The sequence below is a fragment of the Eleutherodactylus coqui genome, chromosome 12 (assembly GCF_035609145.1).
Source record: "Eleutherodactylus coqui strain aEleCoq1 chromosome 12, aEleCoq1.hap1, whole genome shotgun sequence".
NCBI classification, from domain to species: Eukaryota; Metazoa; Chordata; class Amphibia; order Anura; family Eleutherodactylidae; genus Eleutherodactylus; species Eleutherodactylus coqui.
In genome coordinates, this window is record NC_089848.1 from 14,192,112 (window position 1) to 14,215,895 (window position 23,784).

The following is a 23,784-nucleotide window of genomic DNA, read 5'->3' on the forward strand; positions in this document are numbered from 1 at the left end:
TGCAAGAATTCTCACAGCGGGATGTGACCCGTGACCTGGTATTGAGCTTATACTCACCCATCCGGTGTCTTCTCTCTCTGCACTGCGATGTGCCGGCTGGCACACAGCCGCACATGCGCAGTGCAGAGCCGCACATCAGCCGTGACGTTTCTGTGTGGGGCTCTGCGACGTTCACACGGAAATAGGACATGCCGCGATTTGTTTAATTCACAAGTTTTCACGCGGTCAAATCGCGTCTGTCTGCATAGGTTTGCATTATCTAATGCATAGTATCATTTAATGCAATTCTATGGCAGCGGACATGGGCGGAAATTCTGTGGAAAATCCGGCCGCGGAATTTCCGCCCGTGTGCAGGGGGCCTAAAATTATTTTCTGCCGCCATCTTTTGCGTGCAATAATTTTCTTTTTTTTTTGTTGACATAGTTGTGCGAGGACTCATTTTTTGCAGGACGTCCTGTAGCTTGTGTTGGCATCATTTTGAAATATGTACAACTTTTTGATCGCTTTTTATGGCATCTTTTCTTGGAGCCATAGCATTACAGCATACTGTGATCAGGCAGGCGGTCTATCAAGCCACCCCACGGGTATGGCTTGATAGGCATTCTGCCAAGACAGCCCTGGGACCTTTCAGAAGGCCCCCAGCTGCCACGACACCTGCACGGCTCCCTGCGATCTCATCGCGGGGGTACTGTACGGGACCCACGAACATTGCCAGATTTAAATGATCTGTCAGAATTGACAGCAGCATTTAAAGAGTTGACCGCTCCGATCAGCTGGCGCCTGAATTATAGAAGAGACAATACCCCAATATGTCCCTTCATACATACCCCGACCCTGCAGATGGAATACACCCAAGGGTCCTAAGGGAACTAAGTGATGTGATAGCTAGACCACTATTTCTTATATTTCTGGACACTATCAAGACTGGGGTTGTACCATTGCAGACTTTTTACATGGAGTCTGGCTTTGCTTTTAACTCCTGGACATTGTAACAAGGCTTGTATAAAAAGTCTTACTTTGGCTTGGGGGAATGCTGCCTTTCAATAGGTGGCACTGTCGAGGACTTATTCCATCTCCCTTATTTGCATATTACCCAGAGGAGCGTGTGCGTGGCCATTTGAGTCTCCTCACTTAGTTTATAGTATAGTTACTCTCCCTAAGGAGAAAAGATAGCGTTTCTGACCCTCCTCCCAGGCCTCTCACTAGCAAAGCCAGACTCCTACTGTGCACTGATGAAGGGCAAAAACCCTGAAAGAGCTGTATGTACATGGAGTCTGGCTTTGCTTTTAATTCACGGCCATTGTAACAAGGCTTGTATAAAAAGTCTGACTTTGGCTTGAAGGAATGCTGCCTTTCAATAGGTGGCACTGTGGAGGATTTATTCCATCTCCCTTATTCGGACTGGGTAAAAACATGTGTATCTGGGTAAGGAACTGGCTCAGAGATAAAAAGCAGAGGGGGGTAATAAATGGATCGTACTCTGATTGGGCCGCCGTCGCTATCGGGGTGCCACAGGGCTCAGTACTAGGCCCCATTCTGTTCAATATATTTATCAACAACCTGATAGAGGGACTAAACAGTAAAATATCAATATTTGCAGATGACACAAAATTATACAAGACAATTAATACAATGGTGGACAATGTACAGTTACAAACGGACCTAGATAAGCTGGAGGCTTGGGCAGAAAATGGCAAATGAAGTTCAATGTGGATAAATGTAAGGTTATGCACATGGGCAGGAGAAACGGATGTCACCAATATACACTAAATGGGGTACTGCTAGGGAAAAGCGATATGGAAAAAGACCTGAGGGTACTAGTGGATTGTAGATTTAACTGGAGCAACCAATGCCAGTCAGCTGCTGCAAAAGCTAATAGAGTATCAGGGTGCATTAAGAGAGGTATAGGGGTGAAGGACGAGAACATTATTCTCCCACTATATAAGGCACTTGTCAGGCCCCACCTGGAATATTGCATACAGTTCTGGACACCGGTACTCAGGAAAGATGTAGCAGTGCTTGAGGGGGTTCAAAGAAGGGCAACTAAATTAATAAATGAAATGAGAGGACTGGAATACCCAGAGAGACTATCAAAATTAGGACTTTTCACCCTAGAAAAAAGACGACTAAGGGGCGATCAAATAACTATGTATAAATACATGAGGGGACAATACAAGGATCTCTCCCATGATCTGTTTATATCAAGGACTGCGTCGGTAACAAAAAGGCATTCTCTACATCTAGAAGAAAGAAGGTTTCATCACCAATACAGAAGGGGGTTCTTTACTGTAAGAGCAGTGAGACTGTGGAACTCTCTGCCTGAAGACGTAGTGATGACAAAATCCATTGAGGAGTTTAAGAGGGGACTAGACGTCTTTCTCGAGTGGAAGGATATTACAAGATATAGACATTAGGTGACCAGCGGGTTTGTAGTTCCGGGTCTTATATTTAGGTAGGAACTATCAAAGGTTGATCCAGGGATTAGTCTGATTGCCAACACAGAGTCGGGAAGGAATTTTCACCCAAATCGGCTAATTGGCATCTGCCTCTTGGGGTTTTTGCCTTCCTCTGGATCAACTATGGGTTGAAACAGGCTGAACTAGATGGACATTGTCTTCATTCAGCCTAACAGTAACTATGTTACTATGCTAAGGGGTTAAACTGAATATCTGACACTGATGTGAATGAGTCTGGAGATTGTGCAGGCCATTCTATTCTTTGAAGTCTACCAGCTTCTACTCGTCTTATTAGGTAGTTTTGACATAACCTAGAAGTATGGTTTGGATTATTGTATTGTTGTAATATGAACTTTTAACCAACTAGGCGTACACCAGAGGGTACTGCACGGCAAATCTAAATGTCGCCCTGTGCTGGTTACCAAATCTGGAACCAGCAAAAAAAGCCAAGACCATCACGCTTCCTTCTCTATGTTTGACAGTTGGTGTCACACACTCAGGACCTACTCGTACAAAACCTGCATAATATATCAAAGATGTCAAATATTGATTCATCAGTCCATAAGAGGTGCTGCTCAAAGTTGTTCTTGAAACTTTCGTGCTGTGAGACGCTGATCACGCGAATTGTCAACTCTCAAAAACTTGCCATCTAATTTTGTAGTGGCCTTTGGTCTACCAGACCTTTTCCTGTCAGAGTTTCCTCCAGCTTGCAGGTACCTTTTGATGGTATAGGAAACTGTTCTGACTGCCCCCTTAGCTTTCTTAGCAGTTTCTTTGTAAGACACACCTACGCATTTTAAGGGTATTCTGCCGCTGTCAAAATTGACAGCGGCATTTGAAGGGTTAACAGCCCCAACCAGCCACATGGCTAGTCGGGGCTGTTGCCTGCGGGTTCAGCTGTAAGAAACAGCTGACACTCGTGATGTATGGAGGGAGATCGCAGCGCGATCTTCCTCCATACACGTCCTGCAGCTGCAGGATGTAAAAACACTATGGGGCCATCACTAAGGGGTTAATATAATGGCGTATACTGTAAATACATGTTTGTGATCCTCCTACCTTTCTGACCCAATTGGGCTGCTGAGTTCAGCATCTTCCATGGCCAATCACAGTATATAAAATGTTTTTGTTGCTGAGCCTTGAGTGTTCCTCTATTCCATGACAAGAAAACTCTGTAGCCATGTCACTCTATAGATCTACAATAAAAACAGTAAAAATGATAACTTAACATAAAGTACACTTAAACATACCTCCGTTTTTACACATTTTCTAAACTGCACCAGGTTCTTCTTACCCATCATTTGCTGCCGTCTACACCCTGTTTCATGTCTGTACATTCTAATTTCCATGTAGTCGTCCTCATTTTTCTGCTGCTCTGCTGTTTGCAATCCACTTTAATGTGGGGGGCAGGTAGCAAGCCTAGCATTATGCCAGTAGTTCACTGTCCTGCATTTCCTCGCTTTGACTTCCCATGTTGCCTTGCACAGTTTGTGGTCCAAACAGCAGGAGGTCAGTATCTGAATGCCCGCCCCTCTGTTCTCCCAAGACAATCAGGAAATTATGACCAGATGGTCACTAAACCTAATATATTGTGTACACACTGACACAGGCATAAACACATATACACACAGGAGAGGCAGAGATTGTGGAGATTGTTGTTACAGTGTCTACAGATTTGTCAGCCTTTAGTCTCTGAGTGCCCAGGAGCGCTCCTGTGAAGATAACTCCTCCCCTCATTGGTAAGGAAATGTCCCTTTGTCCTTGTTACTAAGGCAGCCCTGTACCTAATGACAGAGAGTGGATTGCAGAGAAGGTGGAAGTCAGACCCCTAGTGGCAGCCACTTCAAACATGATGAACATTGGTAAAGCAATAGAATTTTCAATGCAAGTACATCACACGAATGATGAGACAAACACTAGCTAGCAGATGAACACAAGTTGTCTGAAAAGTAAGTGCCCCTTTAATGATAGAATTGCTTTGTATATATATATATATATATATATATATATATATATACACAAACATATACATATATCACATACATATACATATATTACATGTCTTGCTTGTGTCACTAAAACATCTCTGACCCATTTAGACATGGACTCCGCAAGAAGACATCTCAAGATATCTTGTGGTATTTGACACTGAGACATTAGCAGTAGATCCTTTAAGTCCTCCTGCCATCTCCCCTCCATGTAGGTGCCACTTACTCACCTGGTCTTCCACATACAGTGGTGCCTTGGCTTGCGAGTGCCTCAGCTTGCGAGCTTCTTGACTTGAGAGCAGGCTCTTTCCCGAATTTTTGCTCTGATTTAGGAGCAAAAACTCGGGTGACACGCTTAATGATGTCATTGAATGGCTGTGATTGGTTAACCCAGTGCCGGCTTCTATTGGCTGACGCGATGCTGGATTAACCTATCAGAGCATTAGCTTGCTGGAGGTGGGGAATTCAAGCCCTGCTTTCAGGAAGAAATGCTCTGCCGGTGTGAAGGAGGACACAGCAGGCTGCAGCAACGACGGAGACCCGAGTGAAGACCAGAACGCCAGTGGTAGGGGAGTATTGATGTTTGTTTTTTAGATGTAGTGTAGTTAGGGCTTTCGGGAGGTCCGGAATGGATTAATAGCGTTTTAATTCATTTCAATGGGGAAAATTAATTTGAAGAGTGTTTTGGGTTAAGAGCTCTGTCACGGAACGAATTAAACTCTTAACCCAAGGCACCACTGTACTGCAAAAGAAATCCAGGTTCATCGGACCAGGCCAACTACTTCTATTGCCCGTGGTCCAGGTCTGGTGCTCACATGCCCATTGTAGGGGCTTTCAGCAGTGGACATGGGCACTCTGACTGGTCTGCGACACTGTATAATCTGACACCATTCTATCATAGCTAGCAATAAAGTTTTCAGTAATTTGTGCTCCTCTAGTTCTACAAGTTGTCCTACAAAACAAAGCTCTCATACTGCTCTGTTGATAGAAAACTAAAAATACTCTGGTCTTGGAATGTGGTGACACACAAAAAGACTTTATGTAAAAAGCAAAAGAATTTCTATTGTAGTAGTAAAACATGATAAATCCTGTATAAATTTGGTTTTGTAGTAACTGGTATGACCTGCAGAATAAAGTTAATGTAATATATATACCACATGGTGAACCCCATTAAAATAAATCCCCCAAAACAATGGTGAAAAACTTTTTTCCCATTGCCCCCACCCCCATATAAAATTAATTAAAAGGTATTCAATACCTCATATGTTCCCAAAATTGATTACTATAAAAACTAGAGCTTGTCTCACAAAATACAAGATGTCATACAACATACTGAAGAAAAAATAAAAGTTATAACCGTTTGAACACACATGCAGAAATGATTTACTGGTTCTTAAAGGGGTTGTCCGGTCAGAAACATTGCATGTCATTACTTCTGTTTGCCCATTTCCATGCACTTTGTAATATACATTGCGCATGGAAAATGAAGCAAACAGAAATTTCGGACTTACCTGAAGGGGTGCCCCCCCCCTGTGTTGCTCCTTCTTGTCGGGCCGCAGCAGCTCTTGTCGGCGCGGGAACGAGCCTCTTCTCATCCGCGCATGCGCAGTTCTTCTCTCTGCAGCCGGGACCGATATACGATCTCCTTGTGTGCAGGGGGAGGAGGATGGAAGAGCGAGGAGCAGGAACTGAGCTCCTGCCCCTCTCTGCCTCCTCTCCGCCCCTCTGCACTATTTTCAATGAGGAGAGGTGGGATGGGGGCGGGGGCTAAGGCACACTCATTAGCCCCACCCCCATCCCGCCTCTCCTCATTGAAAATAGTGCAGAGGGGCGGAGGGTGGGAGCTCAGTTCCTGATCCTCGCTCTTCCATCCTCCTCCCCCTGCACACAAGGAGATCGTATATCGGTCCCGGCTGCAGAGAGAAGAACTGTGCATGCGCGGATGAGAAGAGGCTCGTTCCCGCGCCGACAAGAGCTGCTGCGGCCCGACAAGTAGAAGGGAAGATTCTTGTTGTAACCAGGGATGACGGAGGAGCAACACAGGGGGGGGGGCACCCCTTCAGGTAAGTCCAAAACTTCTGTTTGCTTCATTTTCCATGCACAATGTATATTACAAAGTGCATGGAAATGGACAAACAGAAGTAATGACATGCAATGTTTCTGGCCGGACAACCCCTTTAAGGCTAAAATTAGTTATGTCACTAAGGGGTTAAAAATGGAATGAGCTCTGCACCAAATATGTTTATATGAGAAATACATTCAAAATCTAGAAGAAAAAAAGTGACATTTCTGGGTGTTTGCCCAATTTTAATGTGATTTAAAATGTTGTAATTTAATATGCTGCACTGCATTTATATATGCAAACTAATATCATAAATGCGGAAGTAACTCTGTCCGTCCGTCTGTCTGTCTGTTACCTGAAGTGATTTTGATTAAATTTGGCATGGAGAGAGCTTGCATCCTGAGGAAGGACATTGGCTACGTTTTATCCCCAAAATTTAGAGTTCTCTAGGGAGCACAACAAGACAGATATATTTGGTGATGCGCAGGCACACCTCCGCTCTGCCCCTGCCCTGTGCGGTAAGGTGGAGGGGAAGGCAGTGCACATCATAAGCCAGTGATGGCGAACCTTTTAGAGACCGAGTGCGCAAACTGCAACCCAAAACCCACTTATTTATCGCAAAGTGCCAACATGTCAGGGGGCGGGGCTTATCACGACATATGATTTTTACCTCCATCGTTATAAAAAAGGGCAGGTCTGCTTCAAAATAGACTGGGTGCAGATTTTGAATGCTTTTTGAATGCTAAAATGCTGCAGGATTTGCCTTGGTAATTTCCATCATGTGTAAACATACCCCAGCGGTAATAGTGACCTCCACGGCGGACCCAGTGGTAATTGTGACATCCCATAGAGGCCCCAGCAGAAATAGTGGCATCCCACAGCGGCCCCAGTGGTAATAGAGACCCCCACAGCAGCCTTAGTGGTAATATTGACATTCCACAGTTGCCCCAGTGGTAACAGTGACCCCCACAGCAGCCCCAGCGGTAATAGGGACATCCCACAGCGGCCTCAGTGGTAATAGTGACATCCCACAGTGGCCCCAGCAGTAATAGTGAAACCCCACAGTGGCCTTAGTAGTAATAGTGACATCTCACAGCGGCCCCAGTAGTAAAAGTGACACCCCACAATGGCCCCAGTAGTAATAGTGACATCCCACAGTGGCCCCTGTAGTAATAGAGACATCCCACAGTGGCTCCCATTAGTATTAGTGACATCCCACAGCAGCCCCCTGTAGTAATAGTGACATCCCACAGCAGCCCCCAGTAGTAATAGTGACATCCCACCGTGGCCCCTCAGTAGTAATACTGACATCCCATAGCGGCCGCCAGCAGTAATAGTGACCCTCTGAGACCCATATTTTTACCCCATCCTCCTCGTCAAAGCGCCACTGCTCCTCTGCTCGACACCGCTGCTGCTGGCGCTGATCCTGGTGCACAATGTGACGTCAGTGTGCTGCCGTTCGCCTTCCCCAGCTCTCGTGGAGCCTAAGAGGAGACATCAGGGGAAGGGGGAGGAGGATCCCGGCTGCACAGTGACGTCACAGTGCGCACCAGGATCAGCGCAGCTGAGTAAATACCGGCAGGGAAGCCACGGCCCCTGCCTGTATGCACTAACATGGTAAGTGGCCTGCGGCAGTGCGTGCCAGCAGGGAGGGCTCTGCATACCATAGGTTCGCCACCACTGGCATAAGCTGTGGTAATTTCCACCACGTGTAAACATACCCCAGCGTTAATAGTGACCTCCGCGGTGGACCCAGCGGTAATTGTGACATCCTATAACGGCCCCTCTGAGACCCATATACTTACCCCATCCTCCTCGTCAAAGCACCACTGCTTCTCTGCTTGACACCGCTGCTGCTGGTGCTGATCCCGGTGCACAATGTGACGTCAGTGTGCTGCTGTTTGCCTCCTTCCCCTGCTCTCGTGGAACTTAAGAGGAGACGTCAGGGGAGTGGGGATCCCGGCTGCACACTGACCTCACAGTGTTCGCCAGGATCAGCGCCGCTAGCAGAGCAGCTGAGTGAATACTGGCAGAGAAGCCACAGCACCTGCCTATATGCACTAACGTGATGAGTGGCCAGCGTCAGTGCATGCCAGCAGGGAGGGCGCTGTGTACCATAGGTTCACCACCACTGTCATAAGCTATGCCTGCACAAATGAGCAAACACATGGGGGCAAACGTCATTGCCATACGTATGCAATTATTAAGCTAGCAGGGATACCACATGTTGTCCAGGATTAAAACTTGAACCAAAGACACATTAACATGGATTGCGATTTTAAAGAAAATCGGTCTTGCACAAAGCAACCAATCACAGCGCAGCTTTTATTTTACCTCAGCAGTATTAGTAACAACCAATCATAGCGCACCTTTTATTTTACCTCAGAATAATGACAAATAGCAACCAATCACAGCGCAGCTTTCATGCTACCTCAGGAGTATAATATATAACAACCAATAACAGCACAGCTTTCATGTTATGTCAGCAGTATAATATATAAGAACCAATCACAGCACAGCTTTCATGTTACCTCAGCAGTATAAGAAATGAAAGCTTGGCTGTATGACACAAATGGACAGATTTTGCCTTACAACATGAAAGAAAGACATTTTAACATGCATTGAGATTTTACAGAAAATCTGTGTTGCCCATAGCAACCAATCATAGAAACATCTGGAATACTGTGTCCAGCTCTGGGCACCTCACTTCAAAAAAGACACAGACAAACTGGAGCAAGTTCAGAGAAGAGTTATCAAGATGGTGAGCGGTCTGCAAATCATGTCCTATGGGGAATGGGTAAAGGATATGGGAATGTTTAGCTTGCAGAAGAGAAGGCTGAGAGGAGACTTAATAGCTGTCTACAAATATCTGAAGGTCTGTTACAGTGCAGAAGGATCAGCCCTATTCTCATCTGCACAAGGAAAGACTAGAAGCAATGGGATGAAACTGAAAGGGAGGAGACACAGATTAGATATTAGATAGTGAGGGTGATCAATGAGTGGAACAGGTTGCCTTGGGAGGTGGTGAGTTCTCCTTCAATGGAAGTGTTCAAACAAAGGGTGGCTTCACACAAGCGTGTGTTTGTGCGTACATAGGTGCGTACATATATGCGCACCCCTGTACGCGCAAAAATATGCGTGTATGCAGGTGTGCATTGCCTTCAATGGAGCACAGCTGCTGCCGGCGGCTCCATTGAAGGCAATGGTCTGCCAGCAACCCGTAATTGTTTTTCAAGGAAGGGCTTTAAATATAAGCCCTTCCCTAAAAAACAAGGCAAACTAGTGTAAAACAAAATACACATCCTCACCTTTCTTCAGCTGCTGGGGCTCAGCTGCGTCCTGTCTGCGCTGTCCCCAGCTCTGCAATGCAGCTCTTTGAGCAGGCGGGAAATTAAAATCCTCACCTGCTGAAAAAGCTCTCGCTGAATGAATGACAGGCGAGAGCTGCCTGAAATTGGCTGAGCTCTTCAGCCTATCAGAAGCAGCTCTTTCAGCAGACAGGGATTTTAGTTTCTCGCCTACTCAAAGGACTGCATTGCAGAGCTGGGGACAGCGCAGAGAGGACTCGGCTGAGCCCCGGCTGCTGAAGGAAGGTGAGTAGAGATGAGCGAGCAGCCAAATGCTCGGGTCCTCGTTATTCGAGTTGAGCTTTTCATAAAATTCGAGCGCTCTACTCGAGTAACGAACCCCATTGACTACAATGGGAGACTCGGCCATTTTTGTATGTGGGCTGCAGGGTCCCGAGCTTTTTTTTTTCCTTTCTCTCTCTCAGCCAGCCAGCGAGCTGCGTTGCAGTGGGGAGGGGCAAAAGCTTACACGTCACAGCGGGGAGGGGCCAAAACCTGGGGCAGGGTCGAACACGGCGTGATGCTCGCTCGAGTAGCGAGCACCATCGAGTATGCTAATACTCGAACGAGCATCAAGCTCGGAAGAGTACGTTCGCTCAACTCCAAAGGTAAGTATGTGGTTTTTTTTTTATTTTTTACACCAGTTTGCCTTGTTTTTCAGGGAAGGGCTTATATTTAAAGCCCAGGAAGGGCTTATATTTAAAGCCCTTCCCTGAAAAACAATTACGGGATGTCGGCAGCTGGATCCCCTACCACAGCTGTCATCTGTGACAGCTGTGTTAGGGAATCCTTTATTCCTGGCAAGGAGGAAGAATTACAGGTGTGACAGGTGCAGCAGGTAATTCTTTATTCCCTGCGGCGATGAATAAAACATCTACTGCATGTTCTTCTTCCCTGCGGGGGACACGGCAGAGGTGGACAGGTGGGTATATATAATTATAAATTTTTTTACACTAAAATGGTTGTTTTTAGGGAAGGGCTTATATTTAAAGCTCTTCCCTGAACAACAATTAAGTGGTGTTGGCAGACCATTGCCTTCAATGGAGCCGCTGGCAGCAGCTGCGGCTCCATTGAAAACAGTGCGTCCATTCCCTATGGTGCACGCATGTCCTATCTTTACAGGCGTACGCTCATAAAACATGGACATGTGAACACACCATAAGGAATGCAGTGGTTATAATAGATGTGTTTTTGTGCATGCATATGCACACGCTCGTGTGAAGCCACCCAAAGGCTGGACAAATATCTGTCTGTGATGATTTAGTGAATCCTGCACTGAGCAGGGGGTTGGACCCGATGACCCTGGAGGTCCCTTCTACCATTCTATGATTCTATGACAGCGCAGCTTTTATTTTACCTCAACTCTGTAAGAAATGGTTTCCTTTTGATAGTTGTATTTCCTAACCATTTTTCGGTTTTCCTTTAATATGCTGCGCAGGTCAGATCTAGTGTGTAGCTCAGCAGCGCTCGAGCTGTGAAAATTACTAGATCCCAAGAATCTGATGACTGCGCTGAGGCAAGAAGGCATCAACAAGCTGAAAGACAAGCTGCTCTTAGAGAAGTAGAGACTCCAGGGCATCTCAGGCCCGGCGGACTATAGATTATGAGCGTCACACAAATCATACAGCCACATAGACAATGGAGCAATTTCAGGTCTGCTCAACCCTAGATGCTGACCGTCACACATCTCTCAGAGCTAGAGATACTTTGGAGCAATCTCAGATCCGACCAACCTTAGATGCTGACTGTCATATGTCTCTCAGAGCTACAGAGACATTGGAGCAATCTCAGATCCGCTGGACCTTAGATGCTGACCATCACACTTCTCTTAGAGCTACAGAGACATTGGAACAATCTCGGGTCAACCGGACCTTAAATGCTGAGTGTCACGCGTTTCTCAGAACTAGAGATACTTTGGAGCAATCTCAGATCTGCCGGACCCTAGATGCTGACCATTACACGTCTCTCAGAGCTACAGAGACATTGGCGCAATGTCAGGGCCGCTGGACCTCAGATGATGAGCGTCACATGTCTCCCAGAGTTAGAGATACATTGGAGCAATTTCAGGGCCGCCGAACCTTAGATGCTGGCCCGTCATGCGTTTCTCGGAGCTAGAGATACTTTGGAGCAATCTCAGACCCGCTGGACCTTAGATGCTGACTGTTAAGACTGAAGCTCTGTTAAACTCCATTTTATCTTGACACATACAACACTATGAACTTTAGCCCAATTGTGTTTCTCAACTTAGATGAGGATTTATCAGTGTGTAGTCATTCCTTTGTTCTTTCAGAATCTTTCATGAAATATAGCTTTTTCAGTTATCATCAGCATTCCACAGTAGAAAATGTTACAAGTTTCTGTAGATATGTACTGTCTGTAGTTTCACATGAGAATTTGTTCACGTGAGTTAATAGTTTCACAAGAGTCCTTATGTGAAGATTTGGCATAAAGCCATGTACAGTCCCTTCCTTTCTTTCTTTTTTCTCTTTTTCTTGATAAAACACTTGTCTGTAGTAATAAACATAGAATTCTTTCGTATACAGTGAACTGACTGTATCTCATTGATTCCTTCAGGCTGGATATGCAATAATAATTTGGAACTCGGCTACATATCATTTGGGGTCCCTGGAATATCCCTAACACTGACCGTCACACGTCTCTCAGAGCTAGAGATACTTTGGAGCAATCTCACATCTGGCTAACCTTAGATGCTGACCATCACATGTCTCTCAGAGCTTGAGATACTTTGGAGCAATCTCACATCTGGCTAACCTTAGATGCTGACCATCACACGTCTCTCAGAGCTTGAGATACTTTGGAGCAATCTCACATCTGGCTAACCTTAGATGCTGACCATCACATGTCTCTCAGAGCTTGAGATACTTTGGAGCAATCTCACATCTGGTTAACCTTAGATGGTGACCGTCACACGTCTCTCAGAGCTTGAGATACTTTGGAGCAATCTCAGATCGGGCTGACCTTAGATGATGACTCTCACGTGTCTCTCAGCGCTACAGAGACATTGGAGCAATTTCAGATCTGGCTGACCTTAGGTACTGACTGTCACATGTCTCTCAGAGCTACAGAGACATTGGAGCAATCTCAGATCCGCCAGGCCTTGGATGCTGACCATCACAAGTTTTTTAGAGCTACATAGACATTGGCGCAATCTCAGGGTCACCGAACCCTTGATACTGAGCATCACACATCTCTTAGGGGTGCCGAGCCCCTGAGCAAACTCGGGCCCATCAGATTTTAGATGCTGGGCGTCAAAATACAAATTCCACGCGGACGAAGTCACGGGTAACAAGCTAGTGACCAATAAGATTCTACACTTCTGACAAGTATGATAGAGAGAAATAACTAACCAATTTAACACTAGCTCACTTATATATACTGGGGGGAGAGTTACATCATTAGTGAATTTAAAAACTCTCGGAGTACCACTTTAACTTTTTATACAACATAAGATCTTTTTCCCTCGACTGTTTGTCATATGACAAACATTGATTAAATAAAGGATTATGTCTAGTTCTCTCTGATGTCATTCACCAGCTATTTATAAAGGTTGCGGTTGCTCATATTGTATTTATTCTGCTTTTAATAGTGAGTTGTTTGCCCAGTGATGTCTAGTGATCCAGTCTACGATAACCACTAATACTGGTTACCAGGCTTAATGAGGAGGAGGAGAACAAAGAAATCCAAAAGCAGCATGCAGTCACATCTATGCAGATGCCCCTCCATTGTACATCCATGTCAATCTCACTACTTCCCACAATGTGGCGCACTTTCGTGCATTACAATGTGTTTTTACTGTTTTCTGGTTTGTTTAATTGTTTTTCCCACCACAGATACTTATTACATAAATGTCTATTATGTTCCCATCGATCACAAGAGAGCGATTCTTCTCAGGGCTTAAGCACATGGGTATGTTTTTTGCCCTGTTTTGCGTCCGTGAAAATTACGCCTGCAAAAAGTAACGAAAAGAAGCCATTGATTTCAATCGTTTCGTTTTCACTATTGGGATTCCCGCAAAGTTTTCTAGGTGCGAGAAAGATAGGGCAGGATCTATCTTCCAGCTTTTCTTTTTTCAAACTCACGCGCAATAGTGCGGAGTTTGAATAGTAAAAGAAAACAAAACCCCAGTTCATGCACTAATACACTCCATAGAGGCGAGTGTATTAGGCATGCGCTCATCTGTTTAACCCTTTGCAATCCAATTTTGGATTCAAGATTCAAGATTTCCTAGGGGGATCTCTCTTTCTGCCATTATACAATGGCGCCATCTGCTGCCTAGAGCCAGTACTGCAGTATGGGACATGCTGGAGAGGCCCCCTGACAACAGAGTGGCCAGTAATATACAGTGAGAATACCCTGCTGGACATCTTCCGACATTCAATCAGAATGTCTTCAGACGTCAGACAGTGGATTGAAAAGGGTTAATCCCTTAGTGACCAGCCATACATGTTTTCATGTCCTGAGGGTCTGGGCCAGTGTGTTTTTACGACCCTGTAGACTAAAGCCCTGGGGGTAGCGAGTGTGACAGCTCTCTGCTATCGGAGATATGGTCATGTGATCGCTGTTATCCATTGCATAAAAGTTAAAAAAAAGTTTCATTTTTCCTAACGGATCCGATCTGTGAGGAGAGATGTAACTACTCACCTTCGGCCTCTGCGATGTCCCACGGCGATCTAGTCCTACAAGGACCTGTCGCTGGCTTATGCACATGTGCGCCACTGGCAAAATGTCATGCCGGAAAGGTCCATGTAGGATGATCGCATTGCATCGAGTGGATAACAGTGATCACATGACTAGTAACCACATACTGCGCCCCCTGTGACATCTCCAGGCTCTTCCGAAGCAATCTTCCGGCATGACCTAAAAACATCGTTGCCCCCTACTGTCCACGACAAGAGCTTGCCATTGACAAAACTGGCCGTAGGGGTTTAAAAGAAGAATTTTTAAATGCGGGAAGCCAAAATGTGAGTCCTGTATAGAAATTTTTCACGGGAGGAAGTTAATCGAGATTAATGGTGAGGAGGCCCCCTTTGGGATCCAGCAACATTTAAACTATGGCTTTTACTATGTTTTATATATCTTAGGGTGCCTTTCCACTACCCTTTTTTTATTGCTGCATTTTTTTTAACGCGATTGTCAATGGGACTTTCTAATGTTAAAAACGCAATGCAACGCAGCACAACTTGCGTTTTTGGTGCACTGCGTTGCGTTTTTAACATTAGAAAGTGCCATTGACAATCACGTTAAAAAAAACGCTGCGATAGTGGAAAGGCACCCTTAGAATATCTGTGCAATTTGAGACATGTGGGCCGCACCAGAAACCCTCTAGAAGAAAGGATGAATAGGCATAGATCAAATATTATGAACGTCTATGATAAACGCAGTGTTCCTAGACATTACTCAATATGCCATAACAAGAACCCCACATATATGTGCTTTACCCCAAGAGAACAATTCTGGTGGAGGAATACAAGAAACTGAGAAGGAAGGAGATGTACTGTCTGAACACCCTGACTCCACATGGCTTCAACGAGACATTAGAAAACATCTATTAAAGCCTTGATTATGGGCCTCCTCCTTATTCCTCTGTGTTTCTTCTTTTTGTTATATATAACAACATACATCATTCGTGTCAGCCATTTACTTTGCAAAACATACTCAAAAAGAGGCATTCAATGAATTAACTATTTGGAATATGGAACAATAATTCTCGCTGTATCAGTAACTACGGCAAACAAGAACTAGCTTAGATCTGGACACAGTAGAATAAACAGAGTAAACCGTATTCTTTAGGTTACATACGACAGTTCTGCATCGGGGAGTCCCCTCGAGGGGGTAGGTCCCTCTTCATAATTCCGAGTCGTCAGGGAGAGGTTCTCTCCTCTCCAGCTGGCCCGCGCAAAACTTTGTCTACTTTGAGAGATATGTGGAGGATGAAAACTAATTCCAAATAAGAAATGTACAACTTATAAAACAGAAATAAAGAGTAATACAAGGGGGGAGAGAGGGAGGGGGTAATGGGGTTGGGGAAGTTTTGGGTAAGGGGAGGGTCCGGGGTAGGAAGGAAGGGGGTTGGCAGCCATCCGTTCAAGTTCCTTGATTATCTTTACCTCTTACTGAGGTTGTTGTTATTGTTGTTCTTCTTTATCTTATGTGGCTCCCTCCTTCAGCCATCTAGAAAGCATGGGGGATCCCTTGAAGTCTATCCAAGGTGCCCACATGGAAATGATGTCAGCGGTCCCAGTACACATCTCTAGATCGGAGCTCCTCAGCTCCTCCATGTATTTAATATTGTTTACCGCTTCGACTTATTCCTCTGTTTCATTACATTTATTTTTATCTACAATCTTATAATTTTTCCACTATTATTTTTTAATTTGTATTTTTATAGTATTTTCATCATGTTTTGTGTTTTTTATTGTACATTTTTTATTGGCTGTATCTTATGGTTTAATCTATTTTTAATCACTCCAACCCTGGACCTACGCACATCCCTGGTAAAGTAAGTTTTCCTGTTTCTCTTTTTCTCTTATTGGTACTGCTCTCGAGCGCTTTCTGCCTTGTTTGTTTTTTTCATTATCTCAACCCTCTGGACGATAAGCGTAGACGGTTTCCAGCAAGATCTTATCTAGTAGTCAGAAATATCCGGTATCTACATTCAACAGTATAAATGCTCTTGTCTTGAACTACTGTGGCACAGTATAACAGAGGAAGACGTCTTTAAAGGGTTAAGTCTCAGGCCATTTGTTTAATTCAAATAAAGCAGCTAGGAAGTGAAGGCGTGCCGTCACTAGTAAAATAAGTTGACCATCTGGCAGAGGAGTTGTGTTAAAAGACTCAAACTCTTCCTCAACTATGAATAATAGTGATTGTGAATATCTGATGTGAACATTCAGGGTCGCCTGTGCTCTGTCCGTGTATTTCACAGAAGCCCTCAGACCCATTATAGCCAATTAGGCCTTTCACATGGGCCTTTTTAAGCAGAATGATGGTCCGCATGAAAAAACTCGCATCATGTTCGATTCTGCTCTGATTCACGGACCAGAACCAGACATACAATATCCGCTACTTGTGGGATCGGACAGCACACGGATGTATCTGTTCACTGTCTGATGCAAGTTGCGCCTAAGAATCGCAGGCGCAACTCGCTTTTTGCTGTGTGAATATGGCCTTATAGTGTCTGCAATGTAGTAGGATGAAGAATGAGTTCACCGCCTTCGACATCAAGGATAATATAACCAGCAAGTGTCAGAAAGGATTAGAAAACTTGCTTGAAAAAAATCAATTTCCCAGCAGGGCCGTGAATCTAATGGGTGCATATATACAATGCAGCATTTAGAGCACGTCCACATGGCGGAATTCACTGTGGAAATTTCCACGTGAATTCCACCTATAAAAAATACGCAACGCTTAGAAGCAGGAAATCATGTTTCCATATCAAATAATACTGCAAAAAACATCTGTAAACAACACGGCCATCATCAGACAAATGCATGCTAATTTTCTGGTGCTCTTGTTTTTGAAGAAAATCTTCTCAATACCTGTAAGGGCTCATTCCCATGGGCATATTTCACACTTATTTTTTAGCGCGACTTTACGGCGGATTCAGATGAGCGTAGGCACAATTACACTTGCCAGCACGGAGCCTAGTTATGCCTGAACAGGGAAAATTTCTTCCTCTTCATCGACTCTTCAACGTCCACGCCAGAGTGCAGGAGTTGGAAAAAAAAACACAGGAAGATAGGTGCTGCCCGATCATTGGGCATATCTAGAGATGAGCGAGCATACTCGTCCGAGCTTGATGCTTGTTCGAGTATTAGGGTGCTCGAGATGCTCGTTACTCGAGAAGAGCACCACGCGGTACTCGTCTCAATTAAACGAGCACTGACCATTGAATTCAATGGAGCCGGCAATACAGTCGGCTCCATTGAAAGCAATGGGCTGCCGGCTAGCGCGGGATGAATTTTCGGGAAGGGCTTAAAAATATAAGCCCTTACCTGAAAATCATCCTAAAATGTGTAAAAAGTAAAAAAAAAATATATATACTCACCTTGTCCCGGCAGAACGATGTTAGCCCATTGAATTCAATGGAGCCGGCAATACAGCCGGCTCCATTGAAAGCAATGGGCTGCCGGCGATCGCACAATGAATTTTCGGGAAGGGCGTAAATATATAAGCCCTTCCCTGCAATTCATCCAGAAATGTGTAAAAATAAAAATATATATATATACTCACCTGGTCCCGGCAGACGGAGTTCAGCTGCGGCCGGCGGCAGTCCTCCTGACCTGCTCTGAACAGCTGTGAGTAGTATTCAGCTGCCGGGGATTTAAAATCCCCGCCTGCTGAATGAGCTCCCTCTGATTGGTCACAGCCTGACCAATCAGAGGCAGATCTCACTCACACCCATTCATGAATTCATGAATGGGTGAGTGAATGCTGCCTTTGATTGGCTCAGCGCAGCTCTCAGCTGAATGACAGCAGTTCAGCACCACAGTGCAGGGGACAGCAGGAGAAGACGCGGCTGTGCCCCGGCAGCTGAAGTGAGGTGAGTATCTATTTTTTTTGTTTTTTAAATCACTTTTAATTCATTTCCAGGGAATGGCTTATATGTAAAGCCCTTCCCTGGAAAAGAATTCAGGTGTGCCAGCGGACCATTGTCTTCAATGGAGTCGCCGTCAGCAGCAGCGGCTCCATTGAAGAGAATGCCTGCATTTTTATTCTTTTTTACACTAAAATCTTTCTTTTTCAGGTAAGGGCTTATATTTTTAAGCCCTTCCTGAAAATTCATCCCGCGCTCGCTGGCAGCCCATTGCTTTCAATGGAGCCGGCTGTATTGTCGGCTCCATTGAATTCAATGGGATAACATCGTTCTTCTCTGCCACAGCTGTTACAGCTGTGGCAGAGGAGAACGATCGTTATGCTGACAGTGGGGGGGGGGGGGGGTCTCACTCTTGCCACTATTGTGGCTTAATAGTGAGACCTCGGAGCCCGAAATTCAGCCCTGCATGTTGCTCCTCGCCTGCCCTATCCGTTTCTGTGTTTTTACATGACTTTGGTGATTTGCTAAGATTTTCACAAATGAAAACCTTAGCGGAGCACCAGTCATATACAAAAATGCTCGAGTCGCCCATTGACTTCAATGGGGTTTGTTACTCGAAACGAACTCTCGAGCATCACTGAAAGTTCGACTCGAGTAACGAGCACTCGAGCATTTTGGTGCTCGCTCATCTCTAGGCATATCCTATCTGTTCTCAGCTGCACAAATAACCCCTTAACACTGCAGGGCATACATTAACATCCTGCACGTTCGGGGTATGTAGGAAGGGGCATGGTGGAGAGATCTCGCTCCATACAAGCGGTTGCAGGCTGTTTCTTACAGCTGACACCCAGCTGCAACAGCTCCGATAAGCCACGCTGCTCATCAGAGCTGTTAACCTTTAAATGCTGCCGTCAATTTTGACAGCAGCATTTAAATCCCCTGACTGATGTTTAACCCCTTAGTGACCAAGCCTGTTTGCGCCTTAATGACCAGGCCAAATTTTGCAAATCTGACATGTGTCACTTGGAAAAACACCAGAAAGGTTTTGCATATCCTAGCGATTCTGACATTGTTTTTTCGCCACATGTTGTACTTCATTTAGTCAGAAAAAATAGACCGAAAGAATTTGTGTTTATTTATTAAAAGCGCCAAAATTGGGAAAATTTTGAAAAAATCGTCATTTTTTCACATTTCCAACTGCAATATCTTAAATATGTGCAAACATAATATAGAAATTTTTGCTAAGATTTATATTTCCACCCGTTTACTTTATTTTGGGCGCACATTGGAAAAACTTTCGTTTTTTTTTTTAACCATTTAGGAGATGTACAAATTTAACATTACTTTTTAGCATTTTGAGGAACACTTTGTTTTCCTACACCATCCAAGATGGGAAAGGCTCATGAGTGTCAGAATAATAGATACCCCCACAAATGACCCCATTTTAAAAACTACACCCCTTAGTGTATTCACTGAGGGGTGTCATGAGTATTTTAAAGACATATTTTTTTACTATAGTTTACATGAAAATGAGGATTTACACCCCAAAATGGATACCCCCACAAATGACCCCATTTTAAAAACTAGACCCCTTAAGGAATTTATCTAGGGGTGTACTGCATATTTTGACCCCACAGTTTTTGAATGAATTCAAGCCAAGCAAAAGGGAAAAATTTTGATTTTCGTTTTTTTGGCAATTCTGTCATTTTAAAAACAGCTTTTTTTGTACAGCACACATATGAATGAAGACTTGCACCCAAAAATAGATACCCCTGTTTGTCCCGTGTTCAGAGAAATACCCATTGTGGCCCTAATCTTATGTCTGGATGCACAACAGGGTCCAAAATGAAAGGAGTAGTCAGTGGCTTTCAGAACATAGATTTTGCTTGAAGTCCTTTTTAGTCCCCATTGCCCACTTGTAGAGTTCTTAAGCGCCCAAAACCATATAGAACCCCCACAAATGACCCCATTTTGAAAACTAGACTCCTTAACGAATTTATCTAGGGGTGTACTGTGTATTTTGACCCCACAGTTTTTGAATGAATTCAACCCAAGCAAAAGGAAAAAATTGTGATTTTCGTTTTTTTAGCAATTCTGTCATTTTAAAAACAGCTTTTTTTTGTACAGCACACATATGAAGGAAGACTTGCACCCAAAAATGGATACCCCTGTTTGTACTGTTTTCAGAAACATACCCATTGTGGCCCTAATATTATGTCCACATGCACAACGGGGCCCAAAATGAAAGGAGTAATCGGTGGCTTTCAGAACATAGATTTTGCTTGAAGTCCTTTTAGGCCCCATTGCCCACTTGTAGAGTTCTTGAGCGGCCAGAACAATAGAGGTGTACTCATGCGCAGTCCCCGGTGTTTGTTTTTATTTCCGGCGCCGTCGCTTAGAGATGACCCGACCCGGGTACCCGCAGCCCGTACACAATGTGTTTGCATATGGGCTGCGGGTATATCCGCGGTCATAGAGCACAATGGGCTCTAGGTCGCGGGTATCCACGATAAAATATAGCATGCCGTGTTCTGTTTCTTCAAATGGATTACGTAATTCCGACCCGCTAATTGGGGGGAATCGTGTAATCCAATGCATGCCATTGATCCGTGGATTACCGCTGATCAAGCGCATGCAGAACCCGTAATTCCTCTCTGGTCATATGTGACCGGCCTAATGTTAGATCGCTACTTTATCACGTGACCGGGGACCGCTCAGTGAGGCCACTGGTCACTGCTCCAAGCACTCAGCGACCGTTGGTGGCTGGCAGCAAGGAGATTTAAAATTTCCTGGGCTCCCCGGCTCCTGCGAATGTGTCCGGCATTTTGCTGGCGGGCGCATGCGCAGCAGCCGGAAGGGTCCATGGAGGATAATCGCATCTGGATTCAAATGCGGAAGCCTCCAAGAAGATATTTCATCTCCCCTCACCGATCGCATCGGTGAGGGGAGATGAAACTTCCACTTTTTAAAGAACTTTTACGTGATCGCCATTATGCATTGGATAACGGCGATCACGTGACCAGTAACCGCATACCGCCGCCCCCTGTGACATCTCCAGGCTCTTGGCTACCTTTGGTAGCCAGCAGCAGGGAGATTTTAAATTTCTTGGGCAATATTTCACTTTTGCGCATGCGTCCGCCATCATGCTGACGGGCGCATGCGCATAAGCTGGGATAAGGTCTGCGTATGAACATCCCACCAGGGAACAAATCCGGGGACCTTGGGTACGTAATTTCATCCCCCCTTACGGATACGATTTTTAACTTTTTAACTTTATATGATCACCGTTATCTGATGGATAATGGTGATCATATGACTGGAAGCCGCATACAGCGGTCCCCAGTCATATCTTCCTGCACTCGGCTATCTGTGACAGCCGGGTGCAGGGAGATTTTGAATTTGCCGGGCTTGCCGGCCTTCTGTGCATGCGCGCCACATTGGCACATCGCAGAAGCCAGCGGGGGGTCCGGAGACCAGCCGGAGGACATGAAGGAACCGGGGTGAGTATTTTCACCTCCCCTCATGGATACGATCCATGAGGGGAGGTGAAACTTTTATTTTTTTAACACTTTTATTCACTTTTCCGCGATCGCCGTTATCCATTGTATAACGGCGATCGCGGGTACCGGGGACCACTCACCGCGGTCCCCGCTGACATCTCCTGGCTCCCGGCTCCTTTAAATTTCCCGCACCACTAGGCCTTCTGCGCATGCGGCTGACGTAATGCCGCCTGCAGAACGACGGCTGCGGGGTCCGGAGCATTGGGAGAGCGGGGAGCAGTGCGGCGGACCTCGTGAGTAATTTCAGCTGCCCCGCTGGATCCGATCCATCAGGGCAGCTGAATATGTAACTTTTTTTCAACTTTTATTAACTTTTTTGCGATCGGCGCTATCCATTGGATAGCGCCGATCGCAATGCCGGGAGGGGGCGTCCGTACAGCCTGGGATGACAGCTCCATGCTGTCGGCTACCTGCGGACACCGACAGCATGGAGCTGTCACGTCCACAGCCCAAGGGGCTTTATTCTCTGCAGGACACATGTTTTTATTTACGTCCTCAGAGAATAAAGCCCACTTCGGGAGGACACAAAAACACTATGGGCTGGTCGTTAAGGGGTTAAAATCTCCTTGCTCTCAGCGACCAACGGTCGCTGAGAGCCTGGAACAGTGACGGGTGGCCTCGTTGAGTGGTCGCCGGTCACCTAATAAAAAAGTAGCGCTCTAACATAGGTCGGTCTCACATGACCGGATAGGAATTACGGATTCCGCATGCGTCTGATCCGCGCTAATATGCAGATCAATCACATTGGATTACACAATTCCGCTCACATTAGCGGGTTGGAATTGCGTAATCCACTCGAAGAAAAGAGAACGCAGCAGGTTCTATTTTACCGCGGATATCCGCAACATAGAGTCTATTGTGCTCCATGGTCGCAGATATACCCGCTGCCCATTCGCAACTACGTTGTATACGGGCTGCGGGTACCCGCGTCATCGCTAAGCGACGGTGCGGGAAATACAAACAAAAAAAGGTGTACTGCGCATGACCGCCTGTGTGAGTAGGCAGTTATGCGCAGTACATTACGCGGCCGTACGCACGGTCACGGCCGGCTCACAGCTGGGATCCGCTGCGGGCCTCCGCAAGCTGATTCCACCTACGGCTGCGTGAGCCCAGCGTTATTCAGACCGCTACCTGTAATCCGTAATTTACAAGAAGCCCCGGGAACGCTTGCCTTCATGCAGTTCCAGGAACAGCTTGTTGAGCGCCTTCTGTGTGAGACCACCGCACCTCATCAAGCTTACGGAGACTCACGGAACGCCATTTTTTACACCCCATACCCGCCACTGAGGTCAAGAAATGACCCCCAAAAAGCATAAGAGGAGGGGGAATACACGGTTTTATTGCCCCATGGGCCCATTCCAACCAGCCTCCGTAATTACCCCTGTCTTCGGAAATACCACACAGTTCACATTATTACTTTTATCTAAGATTTGCGAGCGCCGAAAAGGGAGCAGAGTGTGTGTGTGTGTGTGGGGGGGAATTTTTAGGGAGTCAAATTTTATTCCGTACAAAGAAGCAATGGGGCATGGAATTTATTTAGTTGTGCCCTGAAATCCAACGGGTGTTCCCTCCATTATAGGCCTTGCCATGGGTCCTGTAAGTAAATTAAGGTCACAATGGGTATGTTTCTGAACAGGGGACAAACAGGGGTATCCATTTGGGGGTGAATGTCTTCATTCCTATGTACACTGTACAAAAAACTTTTTAAATTTAAAAAAATTGCCAAAAAATTGAAAATTGTAACTTTTTCCTTCTGCTTTGCTTAGATTCATTCAAATACTGTGGGGTCAAAATATGCAGTACACCCCTAGATG

The 23,784-nt window shown here is 45.4% G+C and overlaps 1 protein-coding gene across 3 annotated transcripts in view; it reads right to left on the minus strand.

Moving 5' to 3' along the window:
* The window catches only part of ITPRID1 (ITPR interacting domain containing 1), a 218,880-nt gene that overhangs the window by 159,317 nt on the left and 35,779 nt on the right, over window positions 1–23,784 (minus strand). For all 3 annotated transcript variants that reach the window (XM_066584464.1, XM_066584465.1, XM_066584466.1), the window contains exon 2: window positions 3,516–3,652. In XM_066584464.1, the coding sequence (XP_066440561.1) occupies window positions 3,516–3,556 (41 nt within the window). In that variant the 5' untranslated portion in view covers window positions 3,557–3,652. The remainder of the gene's footprint in view (window positions 1–3,515; window positions 3,653–23,784) is intronic.